The sequence below is a fragment of the Mixophyes fleayi genome, chromosome 4, assembly GCF_038048845.1.
Source record: "Mixophyes fleayi isolate aMixFle1 chromosome 4, aMixFle1.hap1, whole genome shotgun sequence".
Lineage (NCBI taxonomy): Eukaryota > Metazoa > Chordata > Amphibia > Anura > Limnodynastidae > Mixophyes > Mixophyes fleayi.
In genome coordinates, this window is record NC_134405.1 from 94,824,056 (window position 1) to 94,845,128 (window position 21,073).

At 37.0% G+C, this 21,073-nt stretch overlaps 1 protein-coding gene across 1 annotated transcript in view; it reads left to right on the forward strand.

The window, feature by feature from the left end:
• The window catches only part of ACAN (aggrecan), an 84,421-nt gene extending 64,906 nt beyond the window's left edge, over positions 1-19,515 (forward strand). The window contains exons 15-19 of the mRNA XM_075207762.1: positions 2,562-2,720; positions 5,991-6,073; positions 10,824-10,968; positions 15,378-15,560; positions 17,613-19,515. Of these exons, the coding sequence (XP_075063863.1) occupies positions 2,562-2,720; positions 5,991-6,073; positions 10,824-10,968; positions 15,378-15,560; positions 17,613-17,698 (656 nt within the window). The 3' untranslated portion in view covers positions 17,699-19,515. The remainder of the gene's footprint in view (positions 1-2,561; positions 2,721-5,990; positions 6,074-10,823; positions 10,969-15,377; positions 15,561-17,612) is intronic.
• Positions 19,516-21,073: the final 1,558 nt, after the last annotated feature.

The following is a 21,073-nucleotide window of genomic DNA, read 5'->3' on the forward strand; positions in this document are numbered from 1 at the left end:
AACATAAAGCAAAAAGTAGATTGTTCACTTCAAATGATTACATTTACACAAATTATTTTTAATTAATAAACAGATTCACATAGCCTTTTTAATTTTATTGAGACGACGAATACTATATCTGCCTTTTCTTAGTTAGACAATATACTTGACATAAAATTGCAATTTTTTTTTGTACACTGCAGAAAGGTCAAAGCTATTTTGCTGTAATGGAAAATCTATTCATTTTCTCATCTACTGTAGGCACTTGTCTGTTTAGAGGCCATAATACAACCAGAGGCCAAAATTATTAAATTACTTTATGTTTCCATTTAAATAGCCTATGTTTGAAGCACAAGAGTGACTGTTGCTGAAAATGTTTCTTTTCATTGTTAGATTAATTGTAGCATGCTTACATTATAATTAGCAGTGTTTGAAACATTTGAACATGTCTTGTTTTATTGCTAGTTTTAAAAGACAGATAACATAAACAAATTATGTTTAATCCTCAATATTCTTATTTTGCCAAACAACCTCTTTAACTCTTTCTAATCCTGTGAAATGCTGGGTTGTAGACATACAAGGTCTCTCATTTATGAAACACAAAATCATCCTTGGAGATGCCATGAGCCTTGAATTGTATAAGTGCGCCTAGATTTCTGCTAAAGCGCAGTGGTTGACAAAGGTCAGACAATTGCATTTGCAGAGCAAGATAAGTTTGCATTAGCCAATGCAAGGATTTGTGCAAATTAAGGTAGTTCCTTTGCAAAGTACAGGGTAGATGCACTTAGTTATATGCAAAACTGAGATATCAATCTGCAGACCTAGATTATTGTAATTAGATAAAGGGGTGGAGTAGTGTTACCTGCTGTATGGAGGGGCACACGGCCACTTCTCCTCGAAGGATGTGAACTGGCGGAGATCACATGTACACTGCATGGGGCACATCTTGCACATTCCAGTTGCACTGAGACCCGCACTTCTAGACGCAGTTTGCTAAATGTAAAAGAAAACATCAAACACACAAAAGTGCTACAAATAGTAAAGGCTGTACAGATGTCTCCTTACCCTCATGCTATATAGCCATAAATGAAGCTAAACAAAGGAGGAAACTGGAGTGCTTCATAAAAAATAGAGGTGGGTCTGAACTGGCAGGAGATTGGACTTTTAATGTGACAATTACACTTTTGCACAGTGCTTCCGTCTCTTCTACTTTGCCAGAGAGTTTCCCGTAAGAGGAGAGTACGCCATGCTGTGCATAGGGCAGACTATCTAGAAAGTGTTTAAAGCTTTGCATTGAGTTTGCATCAAAAATGAGATCCACAGAAATCTGTTATCCGAACCTAGATGCTGCTCTCTGTTAGTTATCGGTTGATTGGGCTCATGAAATCAGCACCCTATAATAGGTATTAGTTTTTGTTTTAATGATCATTAGCCATTTGAGACAGATTCTGACTCTTTTGTTGGTCGTCTAAAAACCATTTAACTTATTCTGGTACAGAATTACTATTTCTGATAATCTTGCTGTGCACAAAAGTTTAAAAACTTGACTCAAAAGAAGCTAGTGACATAAAACAGTGCTTGGACATATAAAAGGCACGCATAGGAAAAAGAAATTGATTAATACATTTCAAAGAAATTATTGTTTATTCATAATCTGTCCATGCCATGGCCTTATCTGTGTGGAGTTTGTATGTTCTCCCCGTGTTTGCGTGGGTTTCCTCCGAGTGCTCTGGTTTTCTCCCACACTCCAAAGACATACTGGTAGGTTAATTGGCTGCTAACAAATTAACCCTAGTCTGTGTGTCTGTCTGTTTGTGTGTGTGTGTGTGTGTGTGTGAATGTTAGGGAATTTAGATTGTAAGCCCCAATGGGGCAGGGACTGATGTGAGTGAGTTCTCTGTACAGCGCTATTAGTGGCGCTATATAAATAAATGTTGATGATGATGATAAGAAATTATTGTTTTTTCATAATCTTTCATGGTTCATACAGATTGTGGCCAATATTATTTATTCAACCACTTGTCCACCTAAAATCTAGTTGAGCACTATCAAATTATTTCCATATTGCTCAAGGCTTATGAATCTCCAGAGGTGACACAAGGCAGTAAATGGCATCTGTAGTTTCCCTGACAAATGCAGACAGAAGACATTCTAAAACACCCATATACAGCCTAAGAGTGTGATACTAAACTTGACAATGTATAACCATAAAAGTTTGGGAGGATATTAGTTATTTTCATGAAGAGTGGGACTGGTATAATGGAAAGTCCTAAGCACGTAGGCTGCTCAAAGAGTTGATTGACTTACCTGTGTTTCTCCAAAGGAACCTGCAGTTGAAATATCTTTCCTTTTGCTTCCGTAAGTCATGAATTCCTGTATGTCTGAGTGATTGTCTTTCCTTTTCAAGTATTTCAGGCAACAGAAACACAATAATAACATTATCTCTGTTTCCCCTCATGTCATTGTCTTTTTGGATTCTACAGGTTCTGAACTCTGGTCATGAATGCTGAATGAAGCCTCAAGGTGGACATACATATCCCACCTATGGATGTTCCCCTCACTCTTTCTTTTGTATCTCCTAGATCTTGAAGTGTGTGACGAAGAGTGGACCAAATTCCAAGGACATTGCTACAAACACTTTGCAGAAAGAGAAACCTGGGTGGACGCAGAAAATCAGTGCCGAAGCCATCAGTCACATTTATCTAGCATCCTGTCACCAGAAGAACAAGAATTTGTTAATGGTGAGCAGTCATTGTGATTGGCAACAAACTTATTTTAAATGTATTTTTTCCATCATTGCACATTCGTTAGTTTGGGAAACTTTATATACAAATATTTGTCTTCCATTCCTGTCTCATGCTTAATATTGTATCAAGAACGTGGATGTTGATATTTATGTTTAGGAATGTAAACTAAATTGCATCTATGGGATATTAATTTATAGGTATCTTTGGGATATTAATTTATGGGTATCTATGGGATATTAATCAACCATGATCATCTGGCTTTTGTGAAGGAGGAAATGTATATTAAAAGGCTAATGCCACAATTTGTACATTTTTACTGTTATTCCCTAAACTTTAACAATTTTTTTTATAATTTGAAGTACCAATAGGTGTCATGGAAAACAAGCAAAACATACATACTACTAAGTTATACAATAGTCAGTGCCTCTTACTCCCGATCACCCCTGAGCCCCAAGAGCATTATAAAGATGGAGCACAGTTTTTTTTTGATTGGGGTGATCTGATCGTCAAGCACGATCCTACAACTTGCATCACTTGCGTTGTTTAACAGAAAGAATTGCTCTCCAGCTGTTCCTAGTCTCAGCTTGAATCTCTAGTTGTACTAAAAGTTTAATATCCCCTCATGTTAAGTGAATGACACATCAAAGGGGATAGCTGCCAGAGTATAGCAATTTACATTGGCTGTTTCAATTACCTACCATCAGTGTAAGAGGGCAAATAGAGCTGATTTTTGAATTTTACTGTTTGACCATGACAGCTAGAGGAAGCCTGGAGATTGTTTAGGCAGTTATATGTGCACATTGGTACATGCCACTTGAAAGTAAAGTAAGTGGGGCTGAATTAGAAGAGACAGTAGTTAGAATTTAAGGTTTAATATAGTAATATTTTACAAATAGTGGAGTTCTTTCAACATTTGGTTGGAGAAGTAGGAGGGGTAAATAACACTAATGTGTTAACTATATCACACCATTATAGAGAGCTTTGTGATCACAGTGGACCTTCTGTAATGGAGTTTCACATAAAGTACACCTAGAAGTTGGGCTTACTTTGTACTGGAGTACATAGAAACACCTTTGTCCACATAAAGTACACCTAGAAGCTGGGCTTACTTTGTACTGGAGTACATAGAAGCACCTTTGTCCACATAGTACATCTAGAAGCAGGGCTTACTTTGTACTGGAGTACATAGAAGCACCTTTGTCCACATAGTACATCTAGAAGCTGGGCTTACTTTGTAATCGAGTACATAGAAACACCTTTGGTCACATAAAGTACACCAAGAAACTGGGCTTACTTTTTACTGGAGTACATAGAAGCACATTTGTCCACATAGTACATCTAGAAGCAGGGCTTACTTTCTACTGGAGTGCATAGAAACACCTTTGTCCACATAGAGTACACCTAGAAGCTGGGCTTACTTTGTACTGGAGTACATAGAAACACCTTTGTCCACATAAAGTACACCTAGAAGCAGGGCTTACTTAGTACTGGAGTGCATAGAAACACCTTTGTCCACAGAGAGTACACCTAGAAGCTGGGCTTACTTTGTACTGGAGTACATAGAAACACCTTTGTCCACATAAAGTACACCTAGAAGTTGGGCTTACTTTGTACTTGAGTACATAGAAACACCTTTGTCCACATAAAGTACACCTAGAAGCTGGGCTTACTTTGTACTGGAGTACATAGAAACACCTTTGTCCACATAAAGTACACCTAGAAGCTGGGCTTACTTTGTACTGGAGTACATAGAAACACCTTTGTCCACATAAAGTACACCTAGAAGTTGGGCTTACTTTGTACTGGAGTACATAGAAACACCTTTGTCCACATAATATACACCTAGAAGCTGGGCTTACTTTGTGCTGGAGTACATAGAAACACCTTTGTCCACATAAAGTACACCTAGAAACTGGGCTTACTTTGTACTGGAGTACATAGAAGCACCTTTGTCCACATAGTACATCTAGAAGCAGGGCTTACTTTGTACTGGAGTACATAGAAACACCTTTGTCCACATAAAGTACACCTAGATGCTGGGCTTACTTTGTACTGGAGTACATAGAAACACCTTTGTCCACATAAAGTACACCTAGAAACTGGGCTTACTTTTTACTGGAGTACATAGAAGCACCTTTGTCCACATAGTACATCTAGAAGCAGGGCTTACTTTGTACTGGAGTGCATAGAAACACCTTTGTCCACATAAAGTACACCTAGAAGCTGGGCTTACTTTGTACTGGAGCACATAGAAACACCTTTGTCCACATAAAGTACCCCTAGAAGTTGGGCTTACTTTGTACTGGAGTACATAGAAACACCTTTGTCCACATAATATACACCTAGAAGCAGGGCTTACTTTGTGCTGGAGTACATGGAAACACCTTTGTCCACATAAAGTACACCTAGAAACTGGGCTTACTTTGTACTGGAGTACATAGAAACACCTTTGTCCACATAATATACACCTAGAAGCTGGGCTTACTTTGTACTGGAGTACATAGAAACACCTTTGTCCACATAAAGTACACCTAGAAGCTGGGCTTACTTTGTACTGGAGTACATAGAAACACCTTTGTCCACATAAAGTACACCTAGAAGCTGGGCTTACTTTGTACTGGAGTACATAGAAACACCTTTGTCCACATAAAGTACACCTAGAAGTTGGGCTTACTTTGTACTGGAGTACATAGAAACACCTTTGTCCACATAATATACACCTAGAAGCAGGGCTTACTTTGTGCTGGAGTACATAGAAACACCTTTGTCCACATAAAGTACACCTAGAAACTGGGCTTACTTTGTACTGGAGTACATAGAAACACCTTTGTCCACATAAAGTACACCTAGATGCTGGGCTTACTTTGTACTGGAGTACATAGAAACACCTTTGTCTACATAAAGTACACCTAGAAACTGGGCTTACTTTTTACTGGAGTACATAGAAGCACCTTTGTCCACATAGTACATCTAGAAGCAGGGCTTACTTTGTACTGGAGTGCATAGAAACACCTTTGTCCACATAGAGTACATCTAGAAGCTGGGCTTACTTTGTACTGGAGTACATAGAAACACCTTTGTCCACATAATATACACCTAGAAGCAGGGCTTACTTTGTGCTGGAGTACATAGAAAAACCTTTGTCCACATAGTACATCTAGAAGCTGGGCTTACTTCATACTGGAGTTCACTGAAACGATTTTGGCCACATAAGCTTTAAAGTTTAAAGATCATTGTAAACTGATCTTATTTATTGAATAACAGGCAATGCACAAGACTATCAGTGGACTGGACTCAATGATAAAACTCTGGAGAATGACTTCCGATGGTCTGATGGCAATCCTCTTGTAAGTGTTATTAAACATATTTTTAAACATAGTTATTACACTTGCATTTGCATGTATATGAAATTATGAATGTCAGAACTAAAAACTCCCCACAAAAACAAATGGATTAAATAAAACAAAATCAATAAAAGCAGCACAAAAACTCAATCATTATTGATTGATATTAAACATTATCACACACGTTAAACATTAACCTATGAACAAAAATAAACAAGTGGGTCATGTGAACTTAACTTTGTACAGAAGGTGTATTTTACAACAATAGTTTTTAAAATCTGAACCTAATCTCATTACTCTGTGCTGTTGTTAATGTTTAGATGCTCACTTTGGCCACGTGTTAGCCTTCAAACTTGCCCTTTCATAAACACCCAAGAGTTGGCTGAGCTGAAAACCTACAATAATAAAACAAGACTGGGTATTAACAGACAGATAAAGTAGTTATAGTGTACTGCTCACCAGCTTACAAAGTACAGGAAAATAGTTAAGTACTACAAAGTGCATATTGATCCAGAGAGACTGCAATGGGAAGAAGTGCTAAGTGAAGCTATATGACCCAGACACATAGAGTGTTTTTGGTTAGAAGTTTATTTGAGTATAGAAGGAGAATAAATTTAAGCTTGAGCGAACTGTGTAGAGGGTGGAAATTGGGTAGAATAGGTTAGGCAGGTTAAGAAGGTGATTCTGAAAGAGTTATAAAAAATGTAGATGATGAGAGTATGAATTAAAGTTTTTGTAGTGTCTTATGTGAGATATGTGTATATACTGGAAATGTTTCTTAATTATATATAACAGGATTTGGATAGAGATGTAGGGAACAGGGGACAGTTCTGAGTCAAGGATGACAACTAATAAGCAAGCTTGAGGGGTTAGATTTATTGTTGTGCTGTCAACCAAAAGAGATATATAGGTTGACGGTTTCTGTTGACTAGTGGTAATATCAATAACTCACTGTTGAAAGATTGAGTTTGAGGTAGTGAGAGGAAATAGCAGAAAGACATTCAGTCACACAGGCCAACACAGATGTTGAGAGATCCGGGGAGGATAGATAAATTTGGGTATCATCTGCATAGAGATCATACTGAAATCCAAAGGAGCTTAATGGTTTTAGAAGAGAAATGGTATAGATAGAGAAGATAAGAGTTTTCCAACAAAAGTCTTAGGGCTAGATTTACTAAGCTGCGGGTTTGAAAAAGTGGGGATGTTGCCTATAGCAACCAATCAGATTCTAGCTTTCATTTATTTAGTACCTTCTACAAAATGACAGCTAGAATCTGATTGGTTGCTATAGGCAACATCCCCACTTTTTCAAACCCGCAGCTTAGTAAATCTAGCCCTTAGAGTCAGAAAAGAGCAGAGGTCCTTGGAACAAGCCTTGTGGTACTCCAACTGATAGAGAAATCGGAAAAGAGGTGGACCCAGAGAAACGAACAATGAAAGAGCTATTTGATAAGTTGAATGAGAACCAGGATAGACCAGTGTCCTGAGGGACTTGGGAATGTAGTGCTTGTATGAGAAGGGAGTGGGCAACAGTGTCATAGGCAGCAGAGAGGTCCAGGAGACAGTGGAGGTTAGGTTGCAATAGGTACTCACACAATAGCAATAAGTACTCAGCACAACTCAAACATGCCTATAAAAGGAGAATAAGATAGGAGGGTAGGGGAGATCACCAACACCTGCTTGACGACTGTGCAACTGTAGAGTAAAACTGTGTAAGAATCATACAGAACGACACATAAAACTTTATGTAAGATTATGAAATTATTTCTAGGAGAGAAACCTTTAAAAAGTATAAGTTATTCAGTGGAATCCTTTTATTTTAGCAAATAGTGTGTCTTTTTTTATTATTATTTTTGTAACTAGCCTTTATAGGGCGACATAGTACTAAAAAAGGACTGGACATAACTCTTTGCTACAGTATTACTGGTTGCTATCTGTTTTTTTGTCACTGTCACAAGAAAAAGAAAAAGTGCTGTTAAAATGTTCAATAAGTAACTTTTTAAATTCACATTTTGTAATTCCTTGTTAGTAAATAATAGTATAGTATCGCCTCTTTTTTTCAAAATGTACCCGATGTCATGGCCATGTCTAGTGATGTTCGATCTAGTGCTTTTCTCTTACCGACAACAGAGGTTTTAAGACTCACTGCTATACCTTAAATCTTTGCTAGAAAGGGTCTATTATCAAGTGGAGAAAAGCCCTATCCCCGATAAAAATGGGTGTTTCATGGTGGTTAGCGCTGGTGATAGCACTGGTTTCTCACAGCAAGGGGAAGCTTGTTTAACAACGAACGCGGCTGTACATGTACCGACACAATCCTTCTACTGCTCATTGTCATATCAGTATGGTGATTGCAGAAGAAAATCAATGAAAACATGCTTTACTATTTTAATAAGCATTTCTTTCAATTGGCATTAGTTTTTAAAATATTTTTCATTATTTTAGTAGCTTTTTATCTACTTTTAAGCATTTTATTATTTTTTAATATTTCCCTCCTTATTAAAACTGTAAGTCCAGACCTGGGCATTCAGTTCTACTGGGCATACACATATCAGCTGGTCAGGTCACACATGCTAATGTCCCCCGTGACTTGCCCAGCAAAGCAGTAAGTTAAGCCTTACTACATCTAGCACTCAATGCGGAAAACCATTTCCCTACTGTTCAAATGGTAAACGTACAATGAGTAGGCACAGAAGTGACATTGTACAGTATAAAAAACAGATATAGCATGAAATGATCAATAAGGTTTATATGAACCAGGCTCTTATACGCTTTCATGATATGTCGAGTAATAAGACAGTTAAGTTACAATCACCTTGTGAAATAAGAGAGTGCATACATTTAAGACCCAACTTATGTCAGGTACAATATTAATACAGGGGCAATAGGTCAAACTGCTTTTTAAGGTTCCAAAACAATTTTTTTCATGACTGCATTCTCTTCCTATCAGTCACTAATAGTAATGCATTAGTTCATAACCTGCTACAGAACTGTAGTTTTATTTGGAATCTTCACAACAAAACCTATTCCTCTTACTTACCAAATATATACACAAGGCAAGAATGGGCTGGAAGGCATATGGGTCATTTTATGTGACATACAGCTGTACCTATTTGGGGTAGAAAATCACTGGGGAAAAGCAGCAAAGCCTAATGAATTATAGCAAAACAATAGGATATCTTCCCCAGAGCAGCATATGACTCTGGAAGAGGACAAACAGCATCACGACATCCGAGTGGGCTGCGTCTCTGTAGATGAAGGACTACGTTAGTTTGGTTTATTAACAGCTCTTAACCTACAACAGAAAGATGCACTCTAGTATCAGCTATGTTTTATTTCATCGATCACCAGTGTTTTTTAATCATTGCCTACCAACAGATAACACTTCCTCTAGTCTTGACCGCCCTGCTCTCTTACCACTCCTGTAGGGTGACTATTCTTTGATGAGTGGGGGCCACAGAGCATTGTTCTCCCCACTAAAGGGTTCATGTTATTAAACATTCTCAGACTGGATAGAAGTCAGGCTTTGACCTACTTTTGGTGGGTCGCCTTTTGCACCCACCAGGCACACTTTATACTGGGAAGGATGTTTCTGGGCATATGCTGGCCAGTGTAATAGAAATATTCAAAGTGGATACATACAATAAAAATAGTTCTAATATATCTTCAGTCCTATGAGTCATTGAAGTCATAAACCAAACAGCATTATAGAAAAAAAGCTGAAAAGTTGAAATTAAAGGAAGGGCCTAAAGTAGTTGTATGATAGACATTTTTCATGTTTCCACCATGCGCTTTTCCAGCTAAAGTCACGCGGACAAAGAGGGTATTGTGGGCATACTCTAGACAAATAGAATGTTTTGCAAACTGTGCATATTGTGTAGTTTGTAAATTACCTTCTCTCACTGGTCAGTTCATTTAAGAAAATACAAAATGTGTCAGAAATCCATTCACTGACCTATAAAAACTAACGTGTTCACACTTGGGACATCACAAAGCTGCCGGCCAACACTTCTACACTTCCATAAATGAAACTGCTGCTACTGAAATAAATCAAAAAGGTCAGATTGTAGTTTCTGCATCTCTCTTTTTCTAGAGAAATGCATTATAGAAGCTCTGCCTGATGTCATGTTTTATACATGTCTGCTTCTATCACATGTATGTGGATATATATGAATATTTCAGGAAATATGTTTATTAATACACAGGATGCAAAAAGTTCTCCACCTAAAACTAGGTGATCTATCAGCTGAGGACAGTACATGGTGAAATAGAGGCGCTAACTCATTCTGCCCTTTGGTTGTTTGAAACTCTGACATCTGACTTGTCACTGCAGTTTACTGCATGAAGCCAGCATAGTGCCAATTGCGGTGTGATATCCTGTCCCACTGTGCAGCACTTGGACTGCTCTTGATTGTCAAATTATAGTATGAATTACAGATTGCAGTGAGAAAACAGTCTCAAAAAGTGTTCACAGGTGCTGGCTGTTTAATAGATCATAGGAGCAGCAGGGGTGAGTACTTCTATTCCCCTATATACTTTTCTTTCAGGTAGAGAACCTTCTTAATGTCCTATAGTGGGTTTTCTTGATCTTTAAACAATACAGTTTGGAAGACTACAATACAATAAACAGTTGAGATGAACCATTATTTCTATCTGCACATTTCTTTGAACACAAAAGCGTTCATGTATATAAAGTACTAATGTATAGTTTTCCTCCAGTACACTGTAATGTTATTATGTTTTTGGCTACTAGCAATATGAGAACTGGAGGCCCAACCAGCCAGATAACTTTTTCGCCACGGGAGAAGATTGCGTGGTGATGATCTGGCATGAGAAGGGAGAATGGAATGATGTGCCCTGCAATTACCACCTGCCATTCACATGCAAGAAGGGAACAGGTAATATACTAACTTTAGACCAGACTAATGTACAAATACGATTTAACTCTTTCTTTACACAGTGCAGACTTTTAATTAGAGATTATAGTTTAAATTCTAAATTTAAAATGCCAGTTTCTGGAACAGAATGATGAAGGGGTGGAAAGAAATGGGTAGGGTCTCAAGCTGCAAGGGAACAGTCAAACAGGTTTGGCGGTATTATACACTCAAGGTACGTCATGATTAGATAAGTTACCCTAGGTCATGTAATCAGGTGCTTTCCATGGCTTGGGTCCAGCAGGCTTTTGTGTCCAGTGCCCAAGTATTCTGCATCTAATTTAGGCTTCTAGATTATTGTACATCAGGCACTGCCATCAATATTGGTATTAGTGGGGTCCTATTGGAGGGACGCTCACTGGACTGAATCACTGCAACACAGGGAATTCCAGGGACCGGGTGTCCAAAGGTAGATATCTCTTTAATGAGCAGAAAGAAGACAAAACTGAAAAGAATCATAGAGATGTATCAGAGCACATTCTAGATGGCTAATGACATTGTTACTAAGTTAGGACAGTTGGAAATTAGTGGGAAGTGCTCCTAGCCATTATCTCCCACTCACACTTGTGTCCACAGAAAAGCAATGTAAATAACTATAAGAAACTAATGAAATATCTGCTACATGAATGAGGCACAGCATTAACTTCCTGAGATGGTTACTGTGGACCTACAGGTCAAACAAGATGATAACAGTCTATGTGGTGCATTCAAGGAAGGAGAGCCCTAGATCCAGGGAAAAAATCAGTTTTTGACAGATTTGGGGGCTTTCCCTTTTTGCCAAAGCCCTCAGGCCAAAGCATGGGGAATCCTATGTACCAGGGACAGCAGCCGTCCCTCTATCAATATTGCCATCTCAGGATGGTGATAGCAGGGTGATGCTTAAAGAAAGGCTTTATTTATTTAAATACAAACTTTCTTTAATACAGAATGGTCCGGTCCAATTAAATAAATAAATATAAATAAATTAATTATATATATATATATATATATATATATATATATATATATATTAAACATTATTATTTTTTATATAAAATCAGGAACTGGAAGCCCACCGCTGGACTTTCAGTTCCAGTGCGCATGCGCGAGCTAGCCAGTCGGCTCATGCATGCACAGATGGACCCACGACTGACTGGTGAAGCGGTAAGAGTTCCCTCACCTCTGCCAGACAGTATCTTTCATATTGTCAGTCATTCATAAATAGAGCCCTATATTAGCTATAATTCTGATTTAATGAGAGTTGCTGGGCCAAAGGGACATAAGACATTGCATTGTTCCCTAAACACAAAAGCAGTAACTGTAGCGTGAAGGGAGATCTACATATTTTCACTGGCGTAGATGACCCACAGTATGTACATAGAGTTTGTACATACTGGATTTAATTGTTTGCTATAGATAGGTTAGGTAATTATAAAACAGAAGGTGGCAGCTGATGGGTAAAAGCAAGGTCATACAAAACAATGCTAAAGAATACAATTTTTTTTCCTGAGGATTAGTGTAGGAGTGGGGAAAAAACATGGTTTGGAAAACAACATTTTAAGAGACATTAAAAAAATAGCTTTCTGATATTTACAGCTATGTCTAACCTTTGCTATGTTGCAAGAGTGATTTCTTTCGCCCATTTCCCATCATTAGCGTTGTTTCTACTACCTCTGAGAAAGAGGAAAGTCTTGTGCCATTTTCAAAAGAAACAACTTGTTTTGTTCACGGAAAATCCTCTTCAATATTGTTGCTAAGCACCCAAAATTCAGCAAAGCCAGGCACAGTTAATACTATGCTACATCTTGGCAAAAGATAATAAGGAGACATTGAATAGTTATTTACAAAATGTAATTAAGGTTGCTATTATTTATAGTGCACTACAAGTTCAGTGACAGCCTGAGAATTGGCGATTTTATTTTACAAGGACGGACCGCCAACAGAAGGTAGTTGGAGTGTTGATGAGCTTAGCAACAGCCTCACCAAATTGATGAGAATTATACCAAGCAAGAGCTAGTGGCCCTTTAATTGAACCACATTTTACTGTTCTAAAAAAATATTTGAGCAAGTAAAAAATTACGCTTTATATAAATAGAATTTACTTAAATTATATATATATATATATATATATATATATATATATATATATATATATGTATATATATATATATATATATATATAAAAGCAACAAGTGGAAAGTAAGGTCACTATAGAAGAACAAATATAACTGCTTTTTAGTTTTGTTTGAAGATTGGTGTGGAAGTGAGGAGGATCATGTGTTTCACACAGTACTTTAGGTGACATTAACATATTACTATGTTGAATTGTTTTTCCTTTGCATGTGGGTGCAATATTAAGAATATGACTGTACTTAGCCCCTATTTCATCATTATCATTTATTTATATAGTTCCAGCAAATTCTATAGCGCTTTACAACTGGGAACAAACAACTTTGCAAATTGCCCTCTTCATTGGCAAAAGCAGCATTTCCACACCAAGAGAGTGGGCATGAACATTATGCAAGAGTGTGGCTATAATTTTAGACAGTGCTAGGTTGATAACTTTCTATTCCCTTCAAATACATGGGCAATGTTGTGTGCACTGCTGTCAGATGCACGCACTTCCCCCTTCACGAGCAGAGTAGTGTGAAGCGTGACATAGCCGCCAATTGGACCAAAGTCCTGAATAAGTGAGACAGTCACCCAAATTCAAGAATCAGGACAGTTGGCAGACTGTCCTTCTCTCTCTTACTTTCACTGCAAACTAGCGGCTTGTGTGTAAAACTGAGTTGCTTCTTGTATGGATCCTGGAATGTTGGGTCCCCATTTGGAAAAAAAAGCATAGGTACATGAAATATGAAATGCAGTAATGAGTGAACACTCTAGCCCCCCCCCCTAACCAGTCCTGAGGTTAAATCAATAGCACTCATGTTTAATATTTATGCCTCCTTACCTTCAATAAGCACCATCTTTAAATTAGTAGCGCTCACATTTAATAACTAGACCTATAACCCTCCCAGCCAGCCCCAACATTAGCTAATTAAAAGTCAAGTTTAATAAATTAACCTATATTCCCCCACACAACCCCGACATTAAATAATTAGGATCCACATTTAATAAACAGACCTCCTTCTCCCTAAACTCAGCACCACATTCAATTAATAGCCCTACACACCCCTGCATCAAATAGATAATACCATAAACCAACCTTACATAGACACTACCATTGGCCCACTTTTAAGTTAAATAGCCCCAACCAATGAATAAATATCCCTCGCACACTAATAATTAGCACGCACAATCCTGTCCCTAAGTGCACACCTTCGGTTTGACCTATGTTACATTTTAGCTGAGTAACCTGGGATATACAGAGGCTACTGTACTGGAGAAGAGTAATTATAAATCATCTGCATTATACTCTTTGACTGCTACCTCCACAAATAGCATATCAGGACACCACGGACATGATGTATCTAGTTGCTAAATAGCCATTCTTGCATAGTAATACAGAATTCCTCTGCTAAAACTAAAGCCACTGAAGACAAGAGTCTTTAGGGCACACATACATTGTATAAATATATATTTTGCCTATTTACATAAATGCCACACAAACATATTACACAAAAAATGATAATCTGAGCTGATGAATGGGCTCCTGTGTGGTTGTTTCTAGTAGCCCCACTGCCATCTAGGATTCATATCTAGAGGTTACATATGAAGGGCCTTCTGCTCCAATGGTGGTGGGAAATTGATTTTGCCCATTTATTAAAACAACCCTGCACTAGATACCTTCTAAAAAAACAGTTATTATCACTGTACTATAGGACTTATGTGAGCGTTACTAATACAGCACTTTGCTATATTGATAACAACTCTATCATGTGTGCAATACATGTTTTAATATTTAATATCATGTAAACACCTAGCAAGCACACACCAATATGTGCGTATAGATATTGTTATATAACATCTACATAACATGACAAATAGTCTCTGTGAATTGGTGGCGTTATACAAAACAAATGATGATGATGATGATGATGATGTAGGTTTTATTTGATACAAACATAATTATTCATTGTTTCTGTGCGGAAGGATTAAATCACCACCACGTATGGTTGTTTTGTATTAGTTACAACCCTTATTGTTGCTGAAACACAGAATTTCACACCAGTTATTCAGACTGTAACTCTACAGCCGCTTGTAAACACTTTTGTCGGTGTAAGCTATCTCCTGTTTTGTTAGATGATAAGATTGAGGGTTTCCATGTGCTTTCCTGACAAATATTGTAGTTTCTGCAGCGATCACTAACAATAAAGGTCTGTGTTCATTATAAGTAACCCAATCCTTCTATCTCTGATTATGACATTGGTGTATGTATTCTTCCCTTCTAGTGGCGTGTAGTGATCCTCCTGTGGTTGAGAATGCATTTACATTAGGGAGAAAGAAAGACCGGTATGAAATCAGCTCATTAGTCCGATACCAGTGTAACCAAGGCTTCCTACAACGCCATGTTCCAATAATTCGGTGTCTACCAATTGGGCAATGGGAAGAGCCAAGAATACAGTGCATAGACAGTAAGTATTTCTTATTGGTAGAGTGTATTACTAATGCACTTTATCTATTTCTTTCTATCTTTCCATCTTTGTCTGTTTATCTGGATATATCTATATATTTGTCCATCCACATCTATTGCAGCTCAATTGTTAAGCACAGTGTTGTCCATACAGTTAATTAATGTTGTAATCAACTGCTAATTCTCATTTCTGGCACACGTCTTAATCGTTCGTTGACTGTTCCAGCTAATTGTAGGTTGTATAAAATCATGCCAACTTATTTATATAATGACCTTTCTAGTTTGTATGCTAAATACACTTTACCTATAGCTCATATGCTTATAGGATCACAAATCAAACACAAAGAAAATACCTATAAATGTGTTTATGTATGATAACACAGTAAAAAAAATTACAGAAATACTTGTATTTTGTATTAGGAAAATCATCATTACCATCAACATTTATTTATATAGCGCCAGCAAATTACGTAGCACTTTACAATTAGGAAAACCCCTAATGTTGATATGCGCATTATTAGTATGGTAAAAGAAAAGCTAATTAGTTAGGACTCATAAACACATGCAAGTTACATTCATTTTACTAGTGTTTATAGCGCAATAAAAACACATCTACATGGGCATGAGGCAAAAAGCCATTGAGATATATTTACTAAACTGCGGGTTTGAAAAAGTGGAGATGTTGCCTTTAGCAACCAATCAGATTTTAGCTGTCATTTTGTAGAATGTACTAAATAAATGATAACTATAATCTGATTGGTTTCTATAGGCAACATCTCCACTTTTTCAAACCCGCAGTTTAGTAAATATACCCCATTGGCTCTAGTGCCACCATACACACTGGGTTTGTTCCTAACATTGCATTATGTTCTAGTTTTTGGAAGACATCTTGTTCTATTTTGTGCTTTTACTAGAGGTAAACACATCAGTTATAACTACTATGGTCTTTAATGCTAGTACAAAGGGGTGTAATGTACATTCTTAATACCATTAAAAACACAGAAAAACACTGGTGGGTATGAACCTACTCTGTCAGAGTGAGACAGAGTTATGTAACTTTATGCCGTTATGCAGTAATTACCAAATGATTTCTGACTTTATAATGCGCAACTGTATTCAGGTTGTAAACTACTTAATTCTATAACAACAACTCCTATAACGTTTGGAGTCATCATCAATCAATTACCATAGCAGGTACTGTGCCCGGTACTAAAGATTGATGCTAATTGCTGCAGCCTATACTGTACAAAGCATAAGGGATACAGCAAGTAGTAATACAGACGAGTGTTGCGGCACAACAGGTCAAGTTGCAGAAGTCCATCGATAAAATCTTCGAGTTCCGTTACTCCATTCCACGGACTGCCGTTCCACACTGTATTTGTACATTAAAATTTTGTAGAATTTATAGTCAATTAATAGACCTGGGAAAAACATGGGTAAAATCATTCTTCTGTGTGATATGGTTGGGGTAGGAGTAGTAACACATAAGGCTGAAGCCTGACGGTGAAATTGAAATTTTGCAACCAAATGCAGAATGAGACTAATATTTTTCAAATCAGTTTTGAGAATACCATTCTTCTTCAAGTGGGGAGACAACAATAGAAAACGAGACACCTGGGGTAAATTTATCCAGCTGCGGGTTTGAAAGAGTGGAGATGTTGCCTATAGCAACTAATCAGATTCTAGTTATCATTTTCAAGTACTAAATAAATGATAACTAGAATCTGATTAGTTGCTATAGGCAACATCTCCACTTTTTCAAACCTGCAGTTCAGTAAATATACCCTCTGCAGGCTATAAGAAGCTTCTACTTTAAATGAAGCAAATTGCAACATAATAATATTTAATTCTTATTCTTATTCTTATTCTTATTCTTATTATTATTATAATTTTTTTGAGTGAAATTACAATTAATTTTAAACAAATTCAAAATATATTTTGCTAATGCTCCTGGGTTTTATTTTAGTATGAGAAATTTTAATTCTGAAAAAAATGAAACCTACTCATGAGTCTTTTTCTGTTTCCTTTTTCTCTTTTATTTAATTCCCTACAGCTTCCACTTACAGACACAAGAGAAGCTCCAGACGTCGATCGAAATCCATTGGCAGAAATGCACAGAAATTAGCCCAAGAAAAATAAACACAAAAGACCAAAACATTATTGTAAAGAACATTTATATTAACAATGTCAATTTATTTTTGTTTTGTCATGTAAGGAGTTTATATTGAAGAAAACCCAGGCTGTATATAAAAAAAAGCACCAAAGCAAATTAGGTTTCAGCATTTTTACTAATGGTCAAAGAAGTGCCTTTGTCAGGGATCATGTTGTGCCTTTGTTAGTGGAGGGTGGAAGTTTATTAGAAATAGGAAGGCTCCGTGAAGCCATAAAGACTATTTTTCCCCATTGTTTTATTAATTATAGTGTGACAATAATGTGATATTTTTATTATTTAAACTCCAGGCTGGCCGAATTTAATTAAGATATATAAATATAGTAAAGATTACAAACACATTGCACATCAAGGACCTTGAATTAAAAAAAAAAAATTGTGAACAATTACTGAATGTATCTCAAATGTGAGAGGACAAAGGGGTGGGTGGGTGAGAGATTGAGAAGTGAGACTGTCCACATCTGTGCTGTTCAATTCGAATATAAACAGATCTAAAAGCACTTCTCGCATTTTGTTTTGTACACATGCTTTAAATGTATAGTCATCCAAAAGTAACTGAAGAGAAATCCTTAGTAAGAGTGTTTGTCGGAGATTTGTAAGATCAATAAAGTTGTTCTTAAGATAAGACCTTACTCAACTTTCAGACATGTTCTACCATAGACGATACACTCATGGCCCTACGCTGCTCGTCTAAAAGGTTCTCACTTCATATGTTTTAGTATGCTCTGGAATATTTGCACACATGTTGTATACTAATACTGCACTTAAGTATCAATGCACTTCACTATTCTTAAGCAAAAAGCATCATTGCAGATTTAATCCATTGTTTTGTTTTTTTTTCAAATTTAATTACTGGTTACACTCTGCAAAACCTTGGGGATTCTTACGATTTTTCTAAGACGTATAGAAATGTCATTTGGACAAGTCAATGCAAGTGTGAAACTTCCCTTTAATAATCCGTTTTTTATCATCGATAGCCTTCAACAGACGAATGAGTCTCTTAACCATGTAGTCTTATTTTGGAAAGCCAGCAAGATAATGGTTGCATAAGACTTGGGAAACCCTGTCCTGTGTAAACCTATTGGACCACTGGGACACCCTGTGGATTTGTGATTGCAACCACACTTGACAGACATGTTTTCTGTGTCTTACAAATTATCCATAGCCTTGTAAAAGACATAACGTAAACTACAGCATAAATTAAGCCAACAGTTTTTCTTTCAATTTAGCAGAATGAAATCTGCAGTGGGGCTTTCAATGGCTAAAGCTCTAACAGGGTCAGGACTATTATTTAAACGTGGACAGGTTTTCCGTACAGCATAACACAATCCACCACCACTCTGCTTCCCCTGCACCTACAGCAACACCTGTGTCTCTTTGATAGAACCTTAGTGCCTCCCCATATAGCAGGACTGAGACAGTTTGCTTCCATTCCCTCCATCTGCTCCCCGGGGACCGTGCAGGGCATGACGTTTCCGTGCACCTATTTATATTTTAAAAAAAAATTATAATGTTATTAAAAAAAAAAAAAACAATTGGAGTAATCATTTGTTCTATTTTTTATTTAAATTAAGTTGCAATACTCTCCTAGAATTCTGGAGGAGCCTCTGTGTGTAATGTCATGTCCAACATTTTCTATATTTTTTTTGTAAAAAGCAAAACAAATATTTTATAAAACATGTGCATAGAGAGAAGACAGAGTAAAAAAAAATGTTTTAACATCAGAAAAAAAAAACATTGTGAAAATGTGTATAATAAAATGCAAAACCTGTTGTATTTTATTTTACTGGATTTGCAGTGATATATTTTTGACCGGTGTGTGAGTGTTTGGTGCCAGCCAAAAGTGTGTGAGTACTGTGTGTATATTGATGAATGAGTTACGAACTTTGGTACAAGCGTCTACTGTTTTCCCCGTGCCCAAATGTTTTCCAGCAAAAGGTGTTACTTGTCCTTTTACGGCCATCTGTAACTCAGAGGGAAGGTGTTTGTTTCTCAAATATATTCTATTTAAATTTGGCTTATAATCAGCTAGGTGAAGAATTTGGAGCCATATTGGATATAAAGAAGTCTTTTAATGAATACATTTACAGAGGTGTGTAAAAGGAACTTTTAAAATTAATTTTCTCATTTGATAATATGATTCGCAAATTATTGTTATTAGCTTTTCAGCTGCCTTCTTGCTGAATAAATAAACAAATATTGTATTAAAGTTGATTATAATTTATTTGTGTGCTGGAGATTATACAGCCACAAGTGTCAAGTGAGTTTGGACTCTCACTACAAAAGAACATGGTAGGCAGCTGCAACTATTAGACTTCTTTTACTATGTTAAATCAATGTTAACCCTTAGTACTGCAGAGAAGTTAATACATGGAAATGCTAATTAGTAAATGTAAGTCAGCAGAAAAATGAGATGCAGAATTTGTAAATGATCTTCTTACTGATGGAGAGAGATACATTTTTTTAAAAAAAATTAGACATCTTATTTTCAATACAGCAATCCCATGAGATTCTTTCACTGAAAGCCCATGGATTTAGGAGAGGTTACCTACTATTGTTCAGCAGGACCATATAACCAGTACAGTTCATAATAAAACTGTCAATTAGGTATAAAAAGAAAAAAGTCTTTGCACTGTAATCTGTACCATGTAAGACCTATGAAATAAAGCACTGAGCCAAACAAATAACATGGGAATTTTCCATTTTGTTTTAGTTACAAGCTTAATACCGATGGGAACACTGACAGTGGATCTTCTTCATATTCCTTTAGTGGTTCACATATGTATGATGATTAACTCGGATGCTGTGGTTTATGTAAAGGTTTATCCATTGTGTGATTTAGCAGAGTAGGCCTCCGTAATAGCTTATGTCTGCTCCTAGGTGGTCAGACCATGTGCAACTGAAACTTGGTGGAGTAAGAGAGTCTTAGGGGGGAATTCAATTAGACGATCATTTTTCCTTGTACTTCTATGGGGTGCAAGGAAAAATCAGCAGAGAATTCTGTAAAAATCTCATGCCTGCGATGTTCCTCAGAACATCGCTAAATGAATTCTCCCCTTAGCGTGTGACCAGGCTCAAAATGTACTGTATATAGACATGTGTAGGTAGGTGTTGCATGCTCAAGGGGCCCATTTCTCGATCACTGTCCTGGGTCCAAGAATGACTTAGCATGCTATCATGGTGATAAAATATTAAGAGTTACTCCGCCATAGTTTGAGTTGCCATAGACTGGCCACCACCCAGTTATAGCTATAGCACAATCATCCACAGTTGATGAGGGTCTCCCTTGGGAGTGATCAGTCTCATTTGTGTCTTCAGATGATGCATGTTACACGCTTCTGGCA